The sequence below is a fragment of the Bos grunniens genome, chromosome 13, assembly GCF_055505025.1.
Source record: "Bos grunniens cultivar Pamir isolate PY7600 chromosome 13, Bosgru_T2T1.0, whole genome shotgun sequence".
Classification (NCBI taxonomy): Eukaryota; Metazoa; Chordata; class Mammalia; order Artiodactyla; family Bovidae; genus Bos; species Bos grunniens.
In genome coordinates, this window is record NC_141177.1 from 47,162,200 (window position 1) to 47,189,995 (window position 27,796).

At 39.6% G+C, this 27,796-nt stretch overlaps 1 protein-coding gene across 2 annotated transcripts in view; it reads right to left on the minus strand.

Moving 5' to 3' along the window:
• Positions 1-27,796, minus strand: part of MPP7 (MAGUK p55 scaffold protein 7) — a 225,602-nt gene that overhangs the window by 155,114 nt on the left and 42,692 nt on the right. For both annotated transcript variants that reach the window (XM_086333868.1, XM_086333869.1), the window contains exon 2: positions 14,627-14,782. In XM_086333868.1, the coding sequence (XP_086189994.1) occupies positions 14,627-14,663 (37 nt within the window). In that variant the 5' untranslated portion in view covers positions 14,664-14,782. The remainder of the gene's footprint in view (positions 1-14,626; positions 14,783-27,796) is intronic.

The following is a 27,796-nucleotide window of genomic DNA, read 5'->3' on the forward strand; positions in this document are numbered from 1 at the left end:
TAAAGACAAGGAGAGAATCTTATAAGCAGCAAGAGACTACTTTTTATGTAAAGAGAGCCCCCATGATATTATGAGTAGGTTCTCAACAGAAACTGCAGCCCAGAGGAAGTGGCATGATGTAGTCAAACTGCGGAAGAATAAAATTTTCAACCATGAATATTCTACCAGGCAAAATTACCACTCAGAATTAAGAAAAGAGTTTTCCAGACAAGTAAGAGCAAGAGTAGTTCATCACCACTAAACAGGCCTTAAATGTTAAAGGGACTTTTTTAACCTGAAAAGAAATGATGCTCCTTAATAATAGGAAAATCTGTAAAAGTAGCAATCTTATTGGTAAAGGTAAATACATAGAAAAGGTAGTGGATTAATCACTTAAAAAGTCAATGTGAAGTTTAAAAGGCAAAAGCTGTGAGCATGACTATAACCACAATAACTAGTTAAGGGATACAAGATAAAAAGATGTAAAATGTAACACCAAAATATGTGGACATTAAATAATATGCTGCTGAACAACTAATGGGTCAATTTAGAAATCAAAAGAGAAACTAAAAAATACCTTTAAAGAAATAAAAACGGAAATACAACATACCAAAACTTAGGTAATGCAGCAAAAGCAGAGGGAACTTCATAGATATGAATACCAAACTCAAGAAACAAGAAAAATCTCACATAAACTTTATAACTCAAGGACCATAGAAAGAACAAAGGGGGAAAAAAGATCAATAAAACCAAGAGCTGGTTCTTTGAAAAGAAACAAAACTAACTTACCAAGGAAAAAAAAAAAAAAGGACTCATAAATAAATCAAGAATGAAAGAGTAGCTGTTACAACTGATACTACAAAAATGAAAGGATCATTAAGGGACTACTACAAACAATATACACTAACAAATTGGACAACCTAGAAGAAATGGGTAAATTTCTTAGAAACATACAACCTACAAAGAGTGGATCATAAAGAAACAGAAAATGTGGACAGACATTACTAGTAAGGAGATTGAATTAGTAATCAAAAACCTCTCAACAAGCAGAAGTCCAGGACCAGATGGCTGCACCATACCAAACATTCAAAGAATCAACACCAATCCTTCTCAAACTCTTCCAAAAAACAGAAGGACCACTTCCAAACTCATTTTACAAGGCCTGCATTACCCTAATAGCAAAACCAGGCAAGGACAATGCAAGAAAAGAAAATCACAAGCCAATATCCCTGATGAACATAGCTGTAAAAATCCTCAACAAAATATTAGCAAACCAAATTCAACATTACATTAAAAAGTGGATGCACCATAAGAAAGTGCATTTATTCCAGGTATGCAAGGATGGTTCAGCATCCGCAAATCAATTTGAGATACACATTAACAGAATAAATAATAAAAGTCATATGATCATCTCAATCGACGCAGAAAAAGCATGTGACTAGATTCAACACACCTTCATGATAAAAACTCTCAACAAAGTGGGTACAGTGGAAACACATCTCAATACAATAAAGGCCGTCTATGACAAACCCAGAGCTAATATCATAGTCAGAGGGGAAAAGCTGAAAGCATTTCTTCTAAGATGAGGAGCAGAACAAGGATGCTCCCTCTCACCACTTTTATTCAACAAAGTACTAGAAGTCCTAGTCATGGCAATCAGACAAAAGGAAGTAAAAGGCATCTAAATCAAAAAGGAAGAAGTAAAACTGTAACTCTTCACAGATGACAAGACATTATATATAGAAAACCCTAACGACTCCACCAAGGGAAGTTAGAATAAATAAATGGATTCACTAAAGTTGCAGGATACAAAATCATGGACAGAAATCTACTGTGTTTCCATACACTAAATTATCAGAAAGAGAAATTAAGAAAGCAATCCTATTTACAATTGCACCAAAAAGAATAAAATACTTAGAAATAATTTTTTTAACCAATAAAATTAAAGACTTGTTCACTGAAAACTATGTCACTGATGAAAGACACTGAGAAACACAAATAAATGGGAAGATATTCCACACTTATGGATTGGAAGAATTAATATTGTTAAAATGTCCCTACTACCCAAAGAAATCTACAAATTCAGTGCAATCCCTATGAACATTTCAATGGCATTTTTCACAGAAATAGAACAAACAATCATAAAATTTGTACAGAACCATAAAAGACCCCAACAGCTAAGGGAAGCTTAAGGAAGAAAAAGGTGGAGGCATGTTCCCTGATTTCAAACTATGTCACAAAGCTCTAGTAAGCAAAACAGTATGGTAAGATGATAAAGAAAAAAAAAGACACATAGTCCAACTGAACAGAATAGAGAGCCCAGAAACAGGCATCTATGATCATTCAATTTATGACAAAGGAGCTAAGAATATACAATGGATAAAGGAGAGTTTCTTCAGTAACTGGTGTTGGACAGCTAAGACAGAAAAAAAAAATGAAACTAGATCATTATCTTACACCTTACACAAAAGATTAACTCAAAATGGATTAAAGGTGTGACTCTAAGATCTGAACCATAAAACTTCTAGAAGAAAACATAGGCTGGAAGCCTCTTTGACACTGGTCTGAGCAATGATTATTGGGATTTAACACCAGAAGCGAAAGCAGAAAAGCAAAACTAAACAAGCAAGACTATGTAAATTTAAAAAGCTTTTGCATGGCAAAGGAAACCATCAACAAAATCAAAAGGCAATCTACAAAATAATAATGTTTGCAATTCATATATCTCATAAGGGGTTAAAAAGAAGGCAGGTTATCCGAATAGACATTTTTCCAAAGAAGACACACAGTGGGCCAACAGGTACATGAAAAGATGTTCAACATTGCTAATTATTAGAGAAATGCAAATCAAAACCACAGTGAGATAACGCCTCACACCTATTAGAATGGCTAGTATTAAAAAGGTAAGAAATAAGTTCTGATAAGGATGTGGAAAAAAGTGAATCGTAGTACACTGTTGGGGGATTGTAAATTGGTACAGCCACTATGGAGAACAGTATGGAGTTCTTCAAAAAAAAATTTTTAAGTAGAACTACCATATGATCCAGCATATCCATTTCTGGGTATTTACCCAAGGAAAATAAAAACACTAACTCAAAAAGATGTATGTTCATTACAGCATTACTTACAATAGCCAAGATATGGAAATAACCTAAATGTCCACTGACAGATGGATAGCGAAAATATTTCACACACACACACACACACAGAGGCATATTATCCAGCCTTTAAAAAAGCAAATGAAATCTCGCCATCTATAACAACATGGCTGGACCTGGAAAGTATTATGCTAAGTGAAATAAGATAGAGAAAGACAAATGCCATTTGATCTCACTTAAATGTGGAATCTAAAAAACAACAAGCAGCTCACAGATAATACGAACAAACTGGTGACCGCCAAAGGCAAGGGTGGGAGCTGGACAAAATGAGTGAAAGGAATAAAAAGGTACAAAATTCCAGTTATAACAAAAATAAGACATGGGGATGTGATGTACAAAAAGCATAACGATGTAGAAAAAACTGACCTGTGTCATTCAAGGGTCAACTGTACAAATGGCCAACAAGGACGTGAAACAAAGCTCGACATCATCAGTCATGTGTTGTTCAGTCGCTAAATCGCGTCCAATGCTTTGAGACTCCATGGACTGTAGTGCGCCAGGCTTGCCTGTCTTTCACCGTCTCCCAGAGCTTGCTCAAACTCACGTCCATTGAGCTACTGATGCCATTCAACCATTTCATCCTCTTTTGTACCCTTCTCCTCCTGCCTTCCATTACCAGTATTAGTCATTAGGAAAATGCAAACAAAAACCACAGGGAGCTATCACTTCACACGTACTAGGATGACTGTAACTTTTAACATACATAAAATAACAAGTATGGATGAGGATATAAGCTCTCATCCTTTGCTGGTGGAAATATCAATTGTGCAAACTGCAGAAAACAGTCAGGTGCTTCCTCAGAAAGCTAAATTCAGAATCTGACCAGGAAATTCTGTCCCGAGGCACATACCTAAAAGAACTGAAATCAGAGATTTAAACAGATACTTGAACTGCAATGTCCATTACAGCATTACTCACAATAGCCAGAAATAGCATCTCAAGCGTCCATCAACAGAAAAATAGATAAACAAAATTCAGCACACAGAAGCATACACACATATATACATACAGAAGAATATTCTTCAACCATAAAAGTGAATGAAGTTCTGATACATAGATCATAATGTGGATATTATCTTGTAAACATTATATTAACTGGTATAAGTCAGTCACAAAAGGACAAATAGTGTATAACTCCATTTACAGGAAATATCTAAAACAGGCAAAACAGAAAGTAGAATGGTGACTGCCAGACACGGGTGGTGGGGGGCAAGTGGAGTCATTGTTAAGTGGATACAGAGTTTCTGTTTGGGGTGATGAAAGGTTTTGGAAATAAACAGTGGTGATGTTTGCACATTTTGAATATAATGAATGCTACTAAATTATACACTTCAAATGGTTAATGTATCAAATTTTATATGCATTTTACAATTTTTAAAAACTTCAAAGTAAAAAAAAAAAAAAAACTACAGAGACATCACTAAATACTGCACTCCTTATAGCTAAGTAAGGAGTATAGCTAAAATAGGTCACACTGTAGCCATAAAGATTGCAAACTAAGCCTCAGACTGAAAGACAAATACTATGCAATGAATGAACATTACTGGCAAAATTATTGCTTGAGATGATTCTGTTGGACTCCACAATGGTGAAGGTATGCACGAGGAAGAGTGAGTGCTATCACGTAGTCATGCTGGCAGATGCTGACCATACCTTTGCAAGAAACTATGGGCAGGACAGAAGCTGAGACGCAGATGCCACTTGTGAGCCACAGGGAGAAAATGCCACGTGGTGATTTTTCTATTCACCACTGAAAAAGCCACACGACTTGGAGAAAACCTCTTCATTTGGTTCATAAACATTGTGTGAGCAGAGACAAGGATGAAAATAAGTGCACCGCTTCAGTTAAAAGGAGCTCAAGCACCATGTAGACTGTAACCAAAAAAAACCATACCAAACGTGGATGCACACACTGCTTTTTGTTCACAGAGAACAGCTACCAGTTAACCACGTGTCAAATGAGTTCAACTTGCTGTGAAAGGGAACTGTGAACACACAGAGCCTAACAACTCATTTCTATCCAGCAGCTTTTAAGGTATCATGTGTTCATCTTCTGGCTCTTCAGTTCAGTTCAGTTCAGTTGCTCAGTCGTGTGGACTCTTTGCGACCCCATGAATCACAGCACACCAGGCCTCCCTGTCCATCACCAACTCCCAGAGTTCACTCAGACTCACGTCCATCGAGTCAGTGATGCCATCCAGCCATCTCATCCTCTGTCGTCCCCTTCTCCTCCTGCCCCCAATCCCTCCCAGCATCAGAGTCTTGTCCAATGAGTCAACTCTTCGCATGAGGTGGCCAAAGTACTGGAGTTTCAGTGTGCCCAGGACACTGAAAAAATAACAATACTAACCTAGAATTCTATGCTTAGTAAGAATACCTTTCAAAATAAAGGCAATGAAAGCATGTCAGACATGATCACACAGAGAGTTGGACATCAGTAGACCTTCATTGATCAATAGATAAATGAAGCAGACCTTCGATAATGGAAGCTCTAAAGATTTTTACATTAGAAAAGTTATTTTGGATTAAAATACCAAATTGTAAGATGCTCTAAATATGAAATAAAAGACTCTTCATTGTTTGGATTTTTTTAACTGTCCACGTGTACTCACTCAGTCATGTCCAACTATTTGAGACCTTATGGATTGTAGCCCGCCCATGGGATTTTTCTAGGCAAGAATACAGGATAACAATAGAGGTACAGATTAAGAGGAGATTTTATAATAAAGGGTGCATGTTGTAATTTCTAAGATAGCTACTAAAAAAAAGAGAAAGAGAAAGTATAACTTCAAAATAATTAGCTGGGAAATTTAAAATGATAAAAGGATTCAAACGAACCCCCTCCCCCAAAAAAGAAACAGAAAAGAATGGTAGTAAAGACTCCTTCCAACACACTGCACAACTGTGAAAATCTGAGATAATAAGAAAGGAGAATTATAGGCTAAACTCACTCATAAACACAGACATTAAAGCTGGACATAAAACGTGAGCAAATCAAATTAAGTAGGCTATATGAAAAGGATGATAAATTGTGAGCAAATTGGATTTATCCCTAAAATGGTTTGACATTCAAAACTTAGTGAGATTAGTCAGTCTGTTCAATAAATGGTGCTGGGAAAACTGGACATGTTAAAAAAAAAAAAAATGAATGAAATTAGACCATTCTTTAACACCAAACACATAAATAAGCTCAAAGTAGATTAAAGACCTAATGTGAGACCGGACACTACCAAACTCCTAGAGGAAAACATAGCCAGAATACTCTGACATAAATCAGAACAGTATCTTTTTCGATCCATCTCCCAGAAAAATGGAAATTAAAAACAAAAATAAACAAATGGGACCTACTTAAACTCAAAAGCTTTTGCACAGCAAAGGAAACAACAAACTAAATGAAAAGGCAACCCACAGACTGGGAGATCATATTTGTAAATGATGTGACCAACAAGGGATTAGTCTTCAAAATTTACAAACAGCTCATGATACGTAACAGAATTAAAACAAGCAACCCATTCAAAAAATAGGCAGAGGACCCAAATAGACATGTCTATTTCTCTAAAGACAACATACAGATGGCCAACAAACACATGAAAAGATGTTCAACATCAATAATTATTAGAGAAATGCAAATCAAAACTACAATAAGATATCACTTTACATCAGTCAGAATGGCTATCATCAAAAAAATCCACAAATGATAAATGCTGGAGAGGGTATGGAGAGAAGCTAACCCTCTGCATTGTTGATGGGGATGTAAATTGATACAGTCACTATGGAGAATAGTAGGGAGGCTCCTTAAATTAAAAAAAACTAAAAACAGAACTACCACATGACCCTGAAATCCCACTCTTGGGCACAGATCTAGAGAAAAACATGATCCGAAAAGATCCATGCACCCCAGTGTTCACTGCAGCACTGTTTACAATAGCCAAGACATGGAAGCAACCTAAATGTCCCTTGAGAGAGGACTGGATAAAGAAGATGTGGTATGTATATACAATGGAATATTACTTGGCCATTAAAAAAGAATGAAATAATGCCATTTGCAGCAACATGGATGGACCTAGAGATTGTCATACTGAGTGAAGTAAGACAGCAAGAGAAGGAGAAGTATCATATGACATCCCTTAAACATAGACTCTAAAAAGGAATGATACAAATGAACTTACAAAACAGAAAGAGACTCACAGACTGGATGCCAGGGGAAGGAATGGGAGGATAGAGAGTTTGGGATGGACATGCACACACTGCTATACTTAGATGGAAAACCAACCAGGACCTATTGTACAGCATATGGAACTCTGCTGAGTGTTATGTGGACGTGAGGGCAGTTTAGGGGAGAATAAACACATGTACGTGTATGGCTGAGTTCCTTAGCTATTCACCTGAAAGTATCATAACATTGTTAATCAGCTATACCCCAATACAAAATAAAGTTTTTTTAAAAAATCAGTGAGATTTGTTATATTGAGATTTACATGAAACAAATCATATTGATTACAATAATAAATAAAAAGCACTTGATAAAATTCAATGGCTAATCATTGGAAAAAAAAGTTTTCTGCAAACTAAGAATAAAAGGAAACTTCCTTAATCTAATAAAAGGCACACATGAACAAAACCTTGAGCAAATATGATAAAGAAGAAACAAGAAACATTGACGTGATTCCTTTTCAGATCTAGAACTAAAAATGAGGATGGTACAGGTCACGCTGACATCAACACTGTAATGAGGGTACCAGCGGGCAGCTGTGTGAGCAGGGGAGAGAAGGTGGTCTTCACAACCTCATGGTGGGACAACTGGACATCCTGGAGCCCAACTCACACCTTATACGAAAATTTGTTCTAGAGCATTAAAATCAAAATGTAAAAGAAAGGAGGAGCAACTTCCCGACCATAAGCTAAGGAAATATTTCATGAATAAAATATAGACATCACTAACCATAAAGTCCATGATAATGAGCTACACTGAAATGTGTACCTTCTACATGTGGACCACGGAAGGAAGCATGAAGGAGAAGACAGCCCCAGATGGAGAAAGGATGGTATCACACGGGTAACCAGCAAAGCTTATGAAGCACAGAATGCATAACATAAAAACATGTCCTACACAGAAGACCAGGCACTTCAAAAATGAGCAGAAGATTTAAATTGGTACTTCAACAAAGAGGAAATCTAAGTTGCCAATGTGAAAATGTGTCCAACCTCATAAATAACCAAGAAATGAAAATGAAAACTATTCAATACCATGAGCTATCACTACACATGGACCACAGTGAGCAACAGATACAAGAGATGAAGAGACAGGATCACTCCCGCATTCTGGAGGAGAAGGAAAGGGACTGAAGGCAGAGGTAATCATGGGTCACGCTTACATGTTGAAGGTATCATAAAAACTCCAGTACTATGGATCCAGCGAGTTTCTACACACCAGGAGGCTTATAGACCCCAACTCCCTGGGATAGAGTCTTCTGATCTCTGGACCCCTCCATACCTCACCCTACATATCTCTTCACCTGCATCCTTCACCATGTCCTTTATTATGTGATATAATATAATATAACCTGACAAAGGGCTCCCCTGGTGGTTCAAATGGTAAAGATTCCACCTGCCAATGCAGGAGACACCAGTTCAATCCCTGGGTTGGGAAGATTCCCTGAAGGAGAAAAGAGCAACCCACGCCAGTATTCTTGCCTGGGAAATCCTATGGACAGAGGAGCCTAGTGGGCTACAGTCCATGGGGTCTCAAAAGAGTCAGACATGACTTAGCAACTAAACAACAACAATCTGACAAAGACAAGGTCAATGTTTCCCTTAGTTCTTTGAGCTGTTCTAGCACATGACTGAATGCAAGGATGCAGTTATGGGAACCTCTGACTTGCAGCCGAGCTAGATAGAAATTGGGGTAACCCGAGGACCTAGTGCTTGTAATTGGTATCTGAAATGGTGGGAAGTCTCAGGGAGCTGCACCCATAACCTGTGAGGTTGGCGCCACCTCCAGTGTGTGTCAGAACTGAACTGTAAGACACCTGGCTGGAGTCGCAGAGGAAAAAACCCACAGAACTGGTGTCAGAATCACTGTGTGTCAGAAGGACTGTCTACACAAGTAACCTGCGCTTCCCCTTTACAGACCAGAAGGTCTTAAAGTCAGTATTACAAAATCATTGTCACAGGCAGAGACGATCAAAAAGTAGATAGTCAAAAAATAAAGAAGAAAAACAAGTACAGAGGTATGTCAAGCAGTAAAAATATTTTGCTTTTCCTCTGGATTTTGTAATATTTATTTTATGTATCCACTTTTGGAAGGAAAGTTATGACCAACCTAGATAGCATATTCAAAAGCAGAGCCATTACTTTGCCAACAAAGGTCCGTCTAGTCAAGGCTATGGTTTTTCCTGTGGTCATGTATGGATATGAGAGTTGGACTGTGAAGAAAGCTGAGTGCTGAAGAACTGATGATTTTGAACTGTGCTGTTGGAGAAGACTCTTGAGAGTCCCTTGGACTGCAAAGAGATCCAACAAGTCCATTCTGAAGGAGATCAGCCCTGGGATTTCTTTGGAAGGAATGATGCTAAAGCTGAAACTCCAGCACTTTGGCCATCTCATGCGAAGAGTTGACTCATTGGAAAAGACTCTGATGCTGGGAGGGATTGGGGGCAGGAGGAGAAGGGGATGACAGAGGATGAGATGGCTGGATGGCATCACTGACTCGATGGACGTGAGTCTGAGTGAACTCCGGGAGTTGGTGATGGACAGGGAGGCCTGGCGTGCTGCAATTCATGAGGTCGCAAAGAGTCGGACACAACTGAGTGACTGATCCGATCTGATCTGATCCACTTTTAAAATTTTATAATTTATTATTTTTTTCACATTCTACATCGTCACCTAAAAAAAAAATTCATACACTGTAATTCCATTTATAAAGCTCAACGACAGGTAAAATTAAACCAAAGTGCCTAGGGATGTTTAAAACGTATCTTTTGTGCACCATGTGAGGTAGGAATCTTTTCCTTTTCTGTCCATCTCTAAAGAAGTTGTGTGTGTGTGTGTGTCGCTCAGTCATGTCCAACTCTTTGCAACCCCATGGACTATAGCCCACCAGGCTCCTCTGTCCATGGAAATTTCCCAGGCAAGGATCCTGCAGTGGGTTGCCATTCCCTTCTCCAAGGAATCTGCCCGACCCAGGGACTGAACCCAGGTCTTCTGTGTTGCAGGCAGATTCTTCAGTCTGAGCCACCAGGGAAGAGGAGGTGCTGAATGGGAAGAAGTGCTTGGATTGCTCTCAGAGTGTTCAATTTCTTTACTCAGGTGGTGGTCACTTGAATTATAATCACTTTTAAAACTGTATTATAAAAAGTTTTATATGCATTTCTGTATATATATATATTACATTTCACATCATATGATATTTGTAAAATCCAGACCTAATGAATTTATAAAACTAATACTAACATTTAAGCACTATGCAGGGAAAGAATGATCCCATAAAATTCAGAACAGAATGGTACTATCACAGGAACAAAACAAGATCAGCTCTCTGGTTGATAAAAGCTGTTTTTCAAAGAGGACAGGTAACAATTCAGATATTCCTACACACATACACTGTGTAAATAAATAATTAGGTAGAAGGATGGATATATGGCAGCCAGTGGGATCTACAGACAAGAGAAAGAGGCTAAAACAACTTATTTCCTATGGATTAGAGCTGGAAACATCAGTAAGTACTCACAAAAACCATTAATGTCATCAAACACAAGGAAAACCTAAGGAAACTTCAGAGCCATGCTCACACTTAGCTTAATATACTTACAGATGATTGCATGTAGAAATGTTCATATATGAGCAACACTATGCAAAGCTATCATCCAGATCTTGGCTTCTACCCATTCCCTAGTGGTCCTTTGAAAACTGGCTGATTCTAAATGGGGCATGGCAAGATAAACCCAGAGCACCTCATCGTGCCCAAAGGAAGGAAGCATTAAAAACAAACCCTCGGTGGATGGGGATATGTCAAAGAAACGAACTGAAAAAGCTCCTGTGCCCAAAGCTGGGGCAATCTGAACCACCAAATAAATGAAGTAGAACTGGGTGATGTCCCAAAGTATAAACAAACATCCAAGAATCCACACTGATACAGACTGAATAAACTGATGGGAGAGAAGAGACAAATTATTTCAAACAACTTACATGGATACTTCACCCGGAAGGAAAGGGGGCAGGGCACACTCTCCTCCAGAGTAGGTGGCACATAGAGACTGCTGGTTCTTCAACAGGGAAATATGTTAAGATTTGATTAGATCCCTGTCTCCTCCCATGTCCAACTAGTCCAACTAGTTTGGACTAAAATTCCAAATAATGTAAATACAATTTTTTTTAATTATTAAGATTTTGAAATCCTCTTGGAAAGGTCTTCTTAAGCAGAAGGAAAAAAGCATTCACCATTCAGAATATACCTGCCCATATGAACACTTTCAACTTCTATTTAACAATGGTACTATTTAAGGAAGAAAAAAAGGGCAAATGACTGATGAGGAAAAATGGTGTTCAACCTAAAATGACCCAAAGGATTAATATCCAAAACACAAATAAAGAGATACTGCAAATAAATAAGAAAGTGATAAACCAATAGAATGATGGGAAAGGGATATGAACAAACCAACCAGAGGAATAAATGACCATTAAAAAAGTGTTCAATGTCAGGACTGATGCACACTTCATACTTAAGACACCCTGTTTTCCCCCATCAGATCAGTAAAAATTATAAGCATAGAATACTGAATATTGACAAGAACACAGCGGAAATGATTTTGAATGCAATGTCCACATACTGTTAAGTGGTCCAACCCCTCTACAGAACAATCTGGCAACATCTATTAAATGCATACATCTTTTCTCCTAAAATAACACAAAAGTAACAAAACCAGGGCTTTCATTAAGAGTAGTCTGGTTCGTTAAACTGTTACACAATAGAAAAACTATGCATTCACTTAAAAGAAATTGGAGGATATACATATATCTATATATACAGGCATATATATACACACACACCTCATAGAAATATGTCTCTTTGAGACATATTATTTGGTGTAGAAGAAAAGCTATGGAATAATCCACAGAGTATGATAAAATCTGTGATTAAAACATAAAAAAGACAAAACAATGTTATTTATGTACATACACTTTTACGTACATATGCATGTAGGTGTTTAATGTACAGAAAGTTCTTGCAGGACACTCATCAAACAGAAAGAAAAGGACATGGAGGGTGAGGGAGAAAAGTGGTTGAAAAGATTTCTTTCCTTTTTTATCTGTGTGTCTTTGACAGCAGGAATGTTCTTCTGCGTTACTTGTATAACTAACTGTTTCAGAGAAAGAAGAAGTGGTAGAAGTTTACACAGGAAGTATTTCCCCACGTGAGCACTGGGGTCATTGTGAGTCCCCCCCTGTTCTTGCATGAGGTCTGCCTTCAGCTATGCTAACTCTGTTCCCTGGGAGACTTAGAACAGCAACCTCCTTGCTAAGCAACCTGCTAACAGTATCAATGACCCCTGACTGGCCAAGGGCATGTGGCCTACAGGGAAGGACAGGGAACCTCAGCACATCACAGGTGCCCACACCCTGGGGCGCCCCTGACCGCGGTGACTCTTGTAACAGTCTCCTCTGCCCAGTGCCAACCTTGCTGGGACATGCTGGGCAAAAAAATATTGCAAAGCCAGGTGTGTCACAGCAGCATTTCAGGTTTGCACCAAGCAGGCCTGGGAGTATCCTTTCTCCATTCTAAACAGCCTATGGTATTTTTTTATGATTGACGCCTAAACTATAAATACTCCATTTTAATCATTCCCCATGTAAGGTGTAATCAACAAAAATATTTTGCATTCAATTAAACTAAGGCATTTTTTGGTGAATGGCAAAGCATAAAACTTATTCATTACATAAACTGTAGTAAATTTATGGTTCAAATAAATTTTATCTATAATTTCCCAAACCACTACGGAAACTTAAATCATTCATTTTATATAGTCGAACACAATGTGGGACTACATAAAAATTGAAAAGAAAAAAAAAATTTTTTTTTCCAAAGGAGCTGCTTCCAAGTTCACGTCTTGAGAAAAAAAGATTTTCATGCAATTTAAAAATCAAAATCACTTCCTAAGGAAAACTAATGCTCAGTATAAATCACAGTAGAAAAACATCACTCTTGATGGATAAAGAGGAGACAAAATTTGCCAAAGTGAATATCTCAGCCTGAAATAGCGAAGAATGACCTGAGAACACAGTGCAAATGAGAAGGCCAGGGTAACCTACACAACACAACATCACATCTGTGATTTGGCTCTTTTGAAACTATGGTGCCCGGACCTGTCCAGGATGAGACAGGTCCCGGTTGGTTGCAGAAGGCTGTTGGGACCAAGTCAGCGTGGTCAGTGCCACAAAGAACATCCCTCATAGTCACATTCTTTGCCACCCCTGCTTTTGAGTGGTCTTAAAAACTCACGCCGGACTTCCCTGGTGGTACAATGGATAACAATCTGCCTGCCAACGCAGAGAACAATGCATTTGATCCCTGATCCAGGAGGATCCCACATTCCAGGAAGCACCTAAGTGTGCTACAACCACTGAGCCTGTGCTCTACCACAAGAGAAGCCCCCATGTTGAGAAACGCATGTACCGCAACTAGAGAGTAGCCCCCATTCACTCTCAATAAAAATAGACAACTTAAAAAAAAAAATGCAAGCTATAGCTCCCCAACCCCAGTTACATTCTGTTTTAATAATTCTGAGGAGGGTCCAGGAATTTACATTTTTTTAAAAGTGCTAACTCTGGGGAATTCCAGAAAAGGGGCACTGACCACCCCCACCCCACCTCCTGAATTAGAGCAGAGGAGGGCATTTCACACATATCTACATGCGTGAGCTTTTTTCCCTTTCTTGGAAATCTTTATTCTAAGTATCACTAATTCTTACAACTGATAACAAGGTGAAATATTTGTTTTAATTGAGTCCTTTAATGACATATATCAACTGCAGAACAGTTTGTATCTCTAGACAAGAAGAAAGAAAATGGAAAAAAACGGGGAGGAGGGGGCAGGGGGCGTGGAGAAAAAAATGAGAGGTCTGAGCAAATATGGCCCAAGAAATTCATAGTTATGATTAAACTGGAGCAGAGGGTAATATGAGTAGCATGAAACTGTCCACACTCTTCTGTATCTTTAAAAAACTTAATTTAAAAAAAAGTGTAAATGTACGACATTATTCCAAAACGCAGGAGAGGACAAGAGCATCGGTAGGAGCCGTCACTACCCGGAGAAAGCCACTTCCGCCCACGCCCTGAGGTCACGTTCATCCTGGAAAGCCAAGGTTGGCCCTGGCGTTGGTTACCGAACAACAAGCATGACCTGTCTGCACTGGCTTAAAGCAATGCGGGTTTTCAGTGTGAAAAGGATGTTTGTAAGGATGGGAGGGGAAGCGCCCTTGTGGGCTCTGTACCTGTGTCGTTCCCCGAGCCTGTGGACAGTGCGGGCATGATGCTGAGCCCGGCCGGTGCTGCCAACTCACTCCCCTGGAAGGCGGCCGAGATGCCAACCCCTGCAGCCACTCCCGGGGCCGACTACCGAGATGTGTGTGTCCCCGTGCAGGCGGTTTCTACAAAGAAAAGGAACACATTAAAAAACAGAAGAGGCAGGATGACTACATTGCAACTTGCTGTAACTAATTCAAAATGCTGATCCCAACACATTATGAGATCACAAGCCTCACCGTTTCGTCTAGAGAGCACAGACAAATAGGAAGTGGGAGAGTTTTTGATTTTGACGTGGGACTTCTAATTAAAAACACGCAAGTTCTTCGTGCATGTGTCAAGCCTTCTGTAAAGATTTTTACAGTTGCTTTAAAAATCGCTGACGGCACAGACGGAGGACTTAAGGAAGCTTTTGTAAGCCAGTATCATTCTAAAACTCTTCCCCTTCATTAGAATTCTAAACTGTATTTCTAAATGTAGAAAAGAGTCTGTAAGTTGTCAACAACTTAGAACTAATTTAAGTAGGTCATCCTAATAAGACAACTGCAAATTTGCTAACTGAAGATCACAAACGACCTTGAAAGAATACTCGGATTAAAGCAAGATGTCATTTTAGATTTACAGAACTGTTGATAATCTAAACTAAACCTCACAATCCAAGCTAATAAATGAAAATAAATTGTTGTAGTAAAAACTAAGCTTTGCTGGATCTTGAAAAATATTGATTCTTTAAATAACTGTTTTCAGTAATGTTTATCCCCAAATAAGCAGTAAAGGCACTATTGTATAATAACTAAAAGCAAGGGCTCTAGAGTTTGGCTCAGTCTCTAATCCTGCTAGCCCTGTGATCTAGTTGTTTAACCTCATTAAGCCTTAATTTCCTTATGTGCAAATGAAGATAATGGCAATTTAGAGTTGCTTGACCTTCCAATGAGCCAGAGGATACAAAACAGCATCCTGCAAACAATGAATATGATGACCGGGTTTTTTAAATTCAGGTAATGAGATTATAAAATGAAAACATAAAAGTAGCAAGATTAAAATTTACATTGGCCTGACACCTAGAAGGAGGCCATGTGGTTTAAATTTGGACCACAGCTGCCTAATAACGGAAAATACACTGCATTTACATTTTTCAGAAATCAGAAGAACCACACAATGGGTTTAAACTCACTTTTTAGTGCATTTCCCCTCCCACCCCGTTCTCTATAAAGCAAGATCAGTGATTTAAAAGCATATTTTAACATATATTAACAAGAAAAACAGATACTGTAAACATTTGAAAAACTGGCTCACTTCAATTCTTAAAAGCGTTTAAATTGCTGATTCACATTACAGAATAAAGAAAATGAGCTTGCCAAATTCTTCGTGAAGAAACCCAGACTATAAAATTCTATTAGAGCTTTCTAAATTAGCTTTTTAATTATCAAAGTAAATATTAGTATAAAAATATTCACCATCAAAAAGACTATCTTGGACCAAGTAACCGGGTGCAGTGTCTTGAGTTCTGTTTTATGTTACAAAGGTTAACGTGGTGAAAATATGCATACAAATCCATACAGAGATCCTCTCTGTGTTAATTAAAAATGTGGTGGCCGTTATTTTAAATACCAAGTGAAAATACAAATCACTAAGCTAAAAATAAGACAAAAAGGGAAAATCAAAGTTTCATTAACCCACATCTCTGAAGCTATTTTCCCTAATAATTTTAAAAGGTAACACTGCTTCGTTTTCATAAGCTATCCTAACAATCCAGATTCAGATTCAACTACATAAAAGTTTTCCTCTATTCAAACACAAAGAAAATAAAAAACAGACCATACGTAATTTTAAAAATGCATTCAATTAGTAAACTTTTGTTCTGCTGCCGAGAAGAAAAGGAAAAACGGTTATAATTTGTAAAATGTATGCACACATATTTCTACCATTAGGACAAAACGTATATATGCAGGTATTTATTATAGTGTGTATGTATGTAATTTAAGTTCTTTATGCCATAAATCACAATTTGTATGGTACAGATTATCTAACTACAGAAATACACATACTACATAATCTATACCATGCAAACTACAACTTTCTTCAAGCCTTAAAGAATTTACAATGTTTTAATTTCATAAACCACATACAGCATATAATAAATCGATTTATGCTTGTAACAAACATCCTATTAAAACTAAAAACCACCTTACATTTCACATCATAACATCCTTCTGAGTTGATGCTGCAGCCTTCCACGTATGCCATAGACAGAAGATTTTATCGTAGCATTTCTCACCTTTTATTTCACAGTAAACACTCAAGGTAATTTTTTCCAAAAATGTATTATTTAAGAAATATACGCTACAAGGTAATTATGTTCTCAGAACATATACAAGTATATCAATAAAAAAAATAAGTGGCTTGATAAAATCTCATCAGGGAAAATGGTTAATATTCTGTGGAACGAAGCGGAGTTGCTGGGTTTAACTTTCAAACTGAGTTAAATTTCTGTAGTAATCATGATATTTTCTTTGGCTAAACTTACTGAAAATGCTTTGGAATTTGTCAGAACCCAGTTGTGATTATTACTGACTGTTGTATGGAATCGATTTACTACAACACAAAAATACCAGCTGTTACAGTATGTCCTGAGAGGGATTACCGAATATTCTTAAATTGAAGTTCAATCCATCTTTCCATAAAAAACAAAAAAGAGAGACCCGAACGCCAGGAACGAAACCGGTGTCAAGTGCACCTGAAACATTTACAATCCCCAACAGAACTATTACAACCCTCCTCTAAAAGGGCTTATTTTTGAAATTTCATTATTCCAGTCATACCTTGCTTCTATATATCACACTGTATCAGGTTCTGCTGGCATCGATCATGTGGAAACAGTGAAATATGTGAAGGTCCTGAGCCTACAATGTTCAATTTCTACCCGCCCTGGGCAGCCCTTTAGGGGCTCCCAGGGCTCTTGTGACATCTAGTGGTCAACCACAGAAGTGCAAGCATCTGTAGCAGAAAGCGTTCTAAGATCTCCATTTTTTAAAAAAAAATTTGTCTTCATTGCATCCAGTGAAATAATTATCTGAAAAATTTTTATTAATGTGCACACACACTCCTCCTGTGTGTCTCCTCTACTCTCAATACTTCACTACAACACTACTTCATTTCTGACACCCGATGTGGTTTTCTACACATCAAGCAATCCTGTGACCCAGCTGGGTGTCCTTCAATCTAACTCAGTTCTGACACCATCTATCTGGAGACAGCACCAGACCCCACAGGGTGAGGGCTCAGTCCTATAAGATGAGCCCCCTTCTAATGTTTATATCAGATCCAGGTTGTCACCTGTCACCTGTGCTTCTGACAAATCAGAGGTTCCCACAACTCCCTGAGGTTCAGCCCTCAGCACTCAGGGGAACATTTGCTTATTAGATTGAGGGTGGGTGCTCAGTCATGTCCGACTCTTTGTAGCGCCATGAACTGTAGCCCACCAGGCTCCTCTGTCCATGAGATTTTCCAGGCAAGAAGACTGAAGCGGGTTGCCATGCCCTCCTCCAGGGAATCTTCCCAGCCCAGGGTTCGTGCCCTCTCTTGTGTCTCCTGCATTAGCAGGCGGGTTCTTTACCACTTAACGCCACCTGGGAAGCCCACTTATTACATTACTGGTTAGTTATAAAAGGAAAGAATAAGGAACAGTCAGAGAGAAGAGACACACAGGGTAAGGTGTGTGGGGCGGGGAGTGGAGTTCCCATGCCCTCCCCAGAAGCAATGTCCTTCCCAGATCTCCACATGTCCTCCAACCTCGAAGCTCTCCAGACCCTACACTTTTGGGCTATTATGGAGGTTTCATTACACAAGCATGGTTGATAAATCCCTGGCCTTTGGTGACTGAACTCACTCTCCAGCCCCTCTCTCTTCCCAGGAGGTCGTCTGGTGGGACTGAAAGTTGCAACCCTCCAATCAAGGCTGGTTCCCCAGTAACCAGCTCCATCCACAAGGGCTTCCCAAAAGTCACCCCATTAACACAAAGGTATGACTGAAAGTAGTAAAAACAAAGGGCACTTTCATCACTCTTATCACTTAGGAAATCTCAAGGGTTTCAGAAGCAGAGAGGGTTACATAGACACGGTTATACACACAGTTATTAACACAGATAAACAGGAAATCAAGTGCCAGACCTAATTTTCCAAACTCATGTCCTCTCTATTTGGAGGAGTATTCAAGAACATGAAAATGTTTAATTAACTGTCATCATAAATAAACTAATAATAATAATATCTCATAATTTCAAGAGACAATAATTGTGGCCGGTAATCCATCTGTAAATTACTTCATGATCACAAATACTTTCAAGTTACACTTTCAAAACCTAATACAGTGAAAAAAGAGTAAACATTTTTTTCTTTTTTTTTTTTTAACAAATCTGACATTAAAAAAAAAAAATTCTACCTGAAAGATGTATGAATTGCATTAGCCAATGCAAGCAGCACACTGGTATCTGTTACATTATTCAAACTTTCATAAATTATAATTGTTAGAAAATAAAGGAAGCAATGTAGATAAGTGGCATTAATCTGCTTACAGAAAATGGCATTAAACCTTTTATGCCATCAGTTCTCAGTGCGGTCTGCAGACCCCAGTGGTCTCTCAGATCCTTTCACAGGCGTTCTTTGAAATCAAACTACACTCATAAAAATAAAGATGTTATTCACCTTTTGCACTGTGTGGACATTTGCACGAATGATGAAAAGCACTGGTGGATAAAACCACTGGTACCTCAGCACAAACCAACATAACAGTACCAAACAGAAACTATTCATCCTAGTTAGGAAGAGTATTCTTCCCTGCCAAGTACTTTCATAAAAAACAAAAACAAAAGCAAACAAAAAGGCTGACTTTAGAATGCCCTTCATGAAGTAGTAAAAGTAATAACTGACCCTTGAGGTATTGCTAATGATAAAGTGTAAACATTCAAGCATAAAAATACTGGGCTGACCCAAAAGTTCACTCAAGTTTTTCCATAAGATGTTACGGAAAAACCCAAATGAACAATTTGGCCAACCCAGTAGAACTTTATAAAACTTGTGTTCACTATGGTTGTCATCGCCTTCCAAGGCACTGTGTTAACCAAAATCCTGGAACTTGTTCCTACTCTGTACAGGTACATCAGCATCCGCAAACCTCCAGGCTCTTCCAAGATCAGTGGAAATACGCACAAAAGTGAGGTTTTTTTCATATTGTGTTTCAACCTTTGGATAGTGAACCAGTATATTTTTTAAATTTTCAATGCATAATATTTTTAAAATGTGTGAATAAAAGATCCATTCAGGGACCTCCGTGATGGTAAAGTGGTTAAGAATACACCTTGTGAAGGAAACAAATTAAACTTGAATTTTTAAAAGTTAATCTGTTTCTCTAAAAAGATACTCTACTTAAACTATTCTAAGACATTTTGATAAAAGCAAGATGAAGTATTAAAAAAAAAAAAAATACACCTTGCAAGGCAGGGGACGCAGTTTCAGTTCCTGGTCCGGGAACTTAGGTTTTACACGCCGCAGGGCAACTAAACCTTCGCACTGCAACTACTGAGCCCTCAGAGCACAACTAGAGAACGCTAGAACAGCAGTGAAAGATCTGACATGCCACAACTTAGACCCAACACACGCTTCAGTCGTGTCCGACTCTGTGCGACCCCATAGACAGCAGCCCACCAGGCCCCCCCGTCCCTGGGATTCTCCAGGCAAGAACACTGGAGTGGGTTGCCATTTTCCTTCTCCAAAATAAATAAATTTTTAAAAATAATTATATTGTTTAAAAAAAGATCCATTATGCAGGATATACCATCAGATTGGAAAGTCCCAGTGTGATACATCTATTTATATATTTTCAGATTCCATATTGCAACCCTGAAACTACCACACGTCGAGCTGTGATGTACAGTTAGTTGACCTTGAACAACAAGGGGTTTGATCTGCGTGGCGCCATTGGCACAGATTTAAAAGGACCACAGGATCTACAGTTGACTGAATCCATGGAGACAGAAGGCCAACTACAAGTTATAAGTGGATTTTCAACTTCATAGATGCCTATCGTCCCTAAACCTCACACTGCTCCAGGATCAGCTGTAGTAACAGAATAGCTACGATTAACTCAACAGCTTATTAAAATACACAAATCTATGGCTGGGAAAGGGAGGAGCAAGGTTGGTTTGTCTTCATCCTTCAACCAAAACAAAGAGCAAAAATGGAAAGTAGATGCACATCTAAGAACGTAACTGTCTCCAATTCGGCCAGGCCTTAGAGAAATCTTCAATTCACTCATGTTTTTGTTTTTGGAAAATAGTTATTTTTCATAAAAACATAACTTATGTTAACAAGCAGCAAGTTTAGTACTCTTCTTTTTAAGTGAATTGAAACCATGTTTTTTAATTTGTTTTAATTTCCAATATGGTAAATATCAATATAATATACATAAACAAAATTCTTTGGGGTCTTCAATAATTTTTAAGAGTGTAAAAAGGTCCAGAGACCCCAAAGTTTGAGAACTGCTCCACATGGCCCAGGCAGCCAAAAATGTTCCACAAACAGTAAACACTTTACACTCTGTGGTCTCAGGCTCAACACAGACAATATGCAAATGCTGGGTGTGACCCTGCTCCCAAGTATAAATTTATTTCCAAGAGAGCAAAGGGGCAGATTTGCTGCAGTATCCTACAGATTACACCCTATGTGTCAGTGACACATCAAGAGTTGCATGATTTCTGGCAACAATTTTACTGGTTATTCTTTAAGTATTCAAAAAAAGTCAGTTCAAATTTTTGTCAATTTTTTATTATGCAGAAATGTATCCAAAATAAAAGATACGAAATTTTAGACTACACAGTTCCTAATCAGAAACCCAAATCACATTTCAATTCTGTCTATTCCAAGAATCTTAGATTTTGTCAGTAAACATAAGACAATAAAAAAAATATGCTTACCACTGACAATGCATTTGGTGTCATATGTATGAAACTATGCTTCATATAACCCAAAGCAGAAAGCAAAAAATAGGGGGGACACTTAAAAAAATTAAAACATCCTCACATTTTATCAAGTCACCAGGGTTCAATCGGTATGCAATACAAAACTTAACATATCACAAATGGAAAGGAACATACAAAAGCCACAGAAAAGAGGGCTCCCATTGAAAGCATCCTATAAACCTTTGTAGGCAAAGGTTTGTTTGACTATACGGACCTTTCAAAGCTATGGTTTTTCCAGTAGTCATGTACGGATGTGAGGCCTGGACAATAAAAAAGGCTGAGCACCGAGGAATTGATGCCTCCAAACTGTGGTGCTGGGAAAGACTAAAAGCAGGAGAAGGGGATGACAGAGGATGAAATGGTTGGATGGCATCACTGATTCCATGGACGTGAGTTTGGGCAAACTCAGGAGACTGTCAAAGACAGGGAAGCCTGGCGTGCTGCAGTCCATAGGGTCACAAAGAGTCGGACACGAATGAGCAAATGAACATAACATAAACCTTTGATGACTCAGAAGAGGAAATGTAAGAAACACTGCTTTCTAACCCCCAAGTGAGGACACCCAGGTTTCAAGGCTGTCAGGAAAATCACAGAAGCCCAGGTCACCTGCTGGAAGGGGCATCAGGGCTCTCATGGGAGGCACTGCCTATCACTCACCCATCTGCCCCAGGTACAAGGAATGAACTGCGCTCACCAGCTGTGACCCCACTCCAGGTGACCCAAACCATCCACCGTAACCAGTGCCCCATGGCCCGTGTTTATTCTCAGATGGTCCACAAGGAAACCCAGCAGCCTTTCCAGCTGTGCATGGTCCCACCCCCACAGTAAAACCTCTCTTTCGATGATGACCTTTTTTCATTATATTTATCTTCTACCACCCTGGCTCAGATGGTAAAGAATCTGCCTACAAGACAGGAAACCTGGGTTCGAGCCCTGGGTCGGGAAGATCCCATGGAGGGAATGGCTACCCACTATAGAATTCTTGCCTGGAGCATTCCATAGACAGAGAACCCTGGCGGGCTACAGTCCATGGGGTCACAAAAGGGTTGGACATGACTGAGCAACACACACACACACAACCAAAAAATCTTGGACAGTCTTCAAGATCACATCATCAACCAACCACTTTTTTTGTTTTTTGTTTTTTTTTTTTTTGTTTTTTCTTTTACCCACTTTTTTGTTGCATTTAACTCTTTCCTCTAACTGGTGGGGGCAGGAGAGAACTGATAATTTCTGAATTATATTTTCCTTGCATGTGTGTGCTTGCGTGCTAAGTCGCTTAATCGTGTCCAACTCTTTGCAACCATTTTCCTTGACTAATTCTCAATTCCAGACCCTTCCCAAAATTCCATCAGCATTCCCTAAATCCTCTCTACTGGAGAAACCAGCCATTTTGGACCATTAAGACACATCAATTGGGCTTATGTCCCCCACTAGACTTCTTTGAGGCTGGCGCCTGCATCACCATACCTCCCTTAAAACTGCAAATAGCCCCCAGTCAGAAGTGCTTCTGTGTGTGACCAGCTCCAACCTGCTAAGGGCTCAAGAGCTTCCAGAACTCTGACCTGATCCTTCAAAGTCAGTGTAACTTCATGATTTTACATACAGGGAGACAGCACAGACTAAAGATGAAAGGGTAGATTGGACACCAGACAGACCTCAGATCAAGAGCCCAGCTCTGCCTTCCAGGTGGACTCCAAAATCTTGGCCAGGCTATTTAACGAAATGAGATTAGATGCAATGACATAAGTAAAACACCTAACCCAGAGGAGCCAATCAACACATGACAGCTTTTATGCATACTTTTCAATCACACTTTCATCACCCTCTACTTCTCATTTCCTCTAATCTAGCAAATATTTAAGGCCCTATAGTGAAAAGAAGACAGGCTTTTGTGGGAGACAGTCCAGTCCCCTGATTCTACCCATTCCTACATGCACAGCTCACAAGGTGTGAGACCTTGGGAAATCCAGTAAAACCAAAGAAAAAAATACAGACACACACACACATATATAAATGTGAGTGACAGACACCACGGAATGCACTCAATTTCTCAGACATTAGGTTACATGCTCAACATGTCTCATTTAATTTCCCCAATAATCTCATAACATGTACTGTTATCCGTGTCTTACAGATGAGGAAATAATTCTAAGCCACTTGCCCTAAGCCACAGCCTGAGGGGATTCTAACATCAGTGTGTGACTCCAAGGGGCAGGTTGGTAACCACACTACACAAGCCATCTCTTCACTCTTAATTAATCCCGTCCGTTCAGTCTGCTCAAGTGTCAGACAGAAATCATTTCTAGGACTCATGTCTTGTGATGACTAAATAAAAACATCTGAAGCACTGAGAACATAGCAGATGCCCAAATATTAGCTTCGCCACTCCCTCAGTCGCCACTCCCTCAGTCTTCCCCTTGATATCCTTTTATTTTATCCTCTTTATTTATAAGAAAGCTGTCCTTCTCAGATCCACACCCTCCCTTGCTCTTGAGTCACCTGACGACATGACTTCTCCAATGGACCCTGACACCTTGACCTGTAGTAACATGGAGGCAACAGGCTGTTTACTTCCAGGAAAATGCAATTAAGAGCCTCCATGAGATCTGACACCTCGTCTTTCACAAGCTTCCCACGTTCCAGACACCAGCATCTCCATCAGCCCACTTGCCTAACAGAGGACAGCATGGAACAGCACCCCCACCAACACACGATGGACAGACAGCAGAAGCAAGAGACGAATGTGCTGGACTGTTTGCTACTGAAGCACAACCGAGCCACTCCTAACGGATAAACTGATCATGTGCAGAAATCAATGGCATAATTTCTAAACAACATAAATCATGTAAGTATTTACACTGCTATTTACTAGGTACTAATTAATATTGTGTGGTTCAAAACAATAGTGCCTTAAAATGTAGCCTGCTAAGAACACCTGAAATGAATCTGGACATTTATAAACGTGATTTCATAGGTTTATTGATAACAGAAATGATGCAGATTGTATACTGCTGTCGGTTTCTCAGGCCTGCAACAGAGACATCAAAAAAATAAACTTTTCAAAAATCAATTCTTATGTGCAAAATATTAATTATGTCATAACACCAATGTTAACTATTTTCTGGAGTGGGTTGCCATTTTCTTCTCCAACTGGGAATTCTTGTAGCTGATATTCTAATGGGAAAGACAGAAGACTAGCTAAACGAAATACAGTGATTAGATGGTGATGAGCACAGAGAAGAAACATTAAGTGAGGGTAGGTGTATGTGTGGAGAAGCATTAAAAATGTGCATTTTTAAAGCCATGATAGTGATAAAACAAAACATCTAACTCAAAAGCCCTCTTCATTTATAACACAAACAACTTTGTACTAAATTTTCTTCCATACTCCTAAAGGAAACCCTCACGTTATTGCACATGAGATTTTGTTCAAGTTCCTATCTTTTAACATTCTCATCCGCTTTGCTGTTGTTCAGTCGCTCAATCATGTCCAACTCTTTGTGACCCCATGGACTACAGCACACCAGGCCTCCCTGTCCCTCACCATCTCCTGAAGTTTGCCTACGTTCATGTCCATTGCACTGGTAATGCCATCCAGCCATCTTATCCTCTGATCCCCTCTTCTCCTTCTGCCCTCAATCTTTCCCAGCATCAGTGACTTCTCCAATGAGTCAGCTGTTCACATCAGATGACCAAATTACTGGAGCTTCAGCATCAGTCCTTCCAAGGAGTATTCAAGGTTGATCTCCCTCCTGGGATTGACTGGTTTGATCTCCTTGAAGTCCAAGGGGCTTTCTGGAGCCCTCTCCAGCACCACAGTTCAAAGGCATCAATTCTTTGGCACTCTTGCCTTCTTTATGGTTCAGCTCTCACAACCATACATGACCACTGGGAAGACCACAGCCTTAACAATGGAGAAGGCAATGGCACCCCACTCCAGTACTCTTGCCTGGAAAATCCCATGGACAGAGGAGCCTGGTGGGCTGCAGTCCATGGGGTCGTGAAGAGTTGGACACAACTGAAAGACTTCCCTTTCACTTTTCACTTTCATGCATTGGAGAAGGAAATGGCAACCCACTCCAGTGTTCTTACCTAGAGAATCCCAGGGACAGGGGAGCCTGGTGGGCTGCCGTCTATGGGGTCGCACAGAGTCGGACATGACTGAAGTGACTTAGCAGCAGCAGCAGCACACGTGTGTTTCTCAGGGAAGACAGGTCCAGGTGGGAAAAGCAAGTGACACAGACTCTGAGCACACAAGCATAGCTATTGGGCTGCATGGGTCTCTCCCCAAATGGCATCTCAGTAGACTCCCTCGGCCACCCTTTCCAGAATCTCCACACATACACCTGCCCTCACTTAATGTTTCTTCTCTGTGCTCACCACCATCTAATCACTATATTTCATTTAGCTAGTCTACTGTCTTTCCCACTAGAATATCAGCTACAAGGATTCCCAGTTGGAGAAGAAAATGGCAACCCACTCCAGTATTCTTGCCTGGGAAATACCATGGACAGAGGAACCTGGCAGGCTACAGTCCATGGGGTTGCAAAAGAGCTGGACACAACTTAGCAACAAAACAACAACAATAAGAAACAGGTAGAACTTGAACCCAAATAAAGTTCTATGTCTTTTCTAAGGGAAAAAAAAAAAAGAATTCCCAGTGTCTTAGAATAGTGTTCGCCAGTACACAATAATAGGTGGCTCCCTAATGTTTGTTGAACGAAAGAATGAATGAGTCAACAGTGGATCCACTGTCAATTCCTGCTACGATGATATTTTGTTTGTGTTGCTTTTTTAGTCTATTTTACTTTTTATTGGAGTATAGCTGATTTACAATGTTGCAGGTACAGCAGGTACAGCTGTACAGTTTCAGGTACAGCAGAGTGATTCAGTTATACATAGATAAATATTCACTCTCTTTTTATATTCTTTTCCCTCTTGGCCATTACAGAATATTGAGTAGAGTTCTCTGTGCTGTACAGCAGGTCCTTATTAGTCATCTATTTTATAGACAGCAGGGTGGGTATCATATGCTTCTGCCCACCCCCTTCCTAGTTTTCCTGCCCAAAGGAGGGAAGAGTTGCTAGTCCCGCTGGTCATGACGTGAAAGTTAATAGACCAGAGTCGGCAAATTTCCTATCTTCAAAGGTCAGCGTTTATGCCCAGTGCCCACTGGCACTTCCGGCTCCCCACTCTCCACCACCCCGAGGCAAGCAGCCTGTGAAGCTGCCAGGGGCCTGCCTGGTGTGTGTGCACTGTCTGCCTCATGGGTGGGTCAGATGACACTTGCACTAGGTGCACACCTGCCTCCTCACACCATCCAAGGGCCTGGCCCTTCTTCCGCCTCGAGGGGAAGGCTGGCCCCCTCCTCTGCAATGACCTCTCTTTCCTCCCTGGGAGAAGTGGGCCATGGCCTCAGCCAAGAACACTGGCCTCTTCAACCACTGAGCATGCTTGACATTTTTTCTGATAAGAAAAAAAAAAAACTTTTGAAAGTTTCTATTTAAAATGTTAAGTGTTCACCATATATCCATCTCCCAGTGTCTCAAAAGGAAAAGCGGAAAATGCCAGGGAACCACAAACTAACCACTAAACCAAGCCTTTGTGCCCTCATGCCACCTGTTACAGGATTTAACAGAACCTGTCATCTTTACCCCCAAATCCTAAACTCTCCAGATTTTATCTCCCTGGACATCTCTCCCATGAAGTCATTCTGGAGAGATGCTTGCTGATGTACTAAGAATGTCCAGTTAAAGACATCTGCAACTTACTCTCAAGTACTCCAGGAGAGAGAAAGAGGGGAAGTGAGAGGAGAGAGAGAAAGAATGAGGATCACGGAAGGTAGACATGTGGGTATTCACTGTACTGTTCTTTCTACCTTCCTGTATGCTTGTAGTTTCGTGATGAAGTTTCTTTACAAACAAACCAAGTATATTACCCAGCTCCTCAGAACTCTGTCTGTCTGTCTCTCTCTCTCTCTCTGGGACCCTACTTAGCAAATGCCTGACCGTCCAACTGCTCTGTCCCCACTCCAACCCTCCTGCCCACTGCTGCCAGCATCCTCTTTCTAAGATATTTACATAATCCAGTTACTGCTGGGAAAAAAAAAAACAAAACAAAA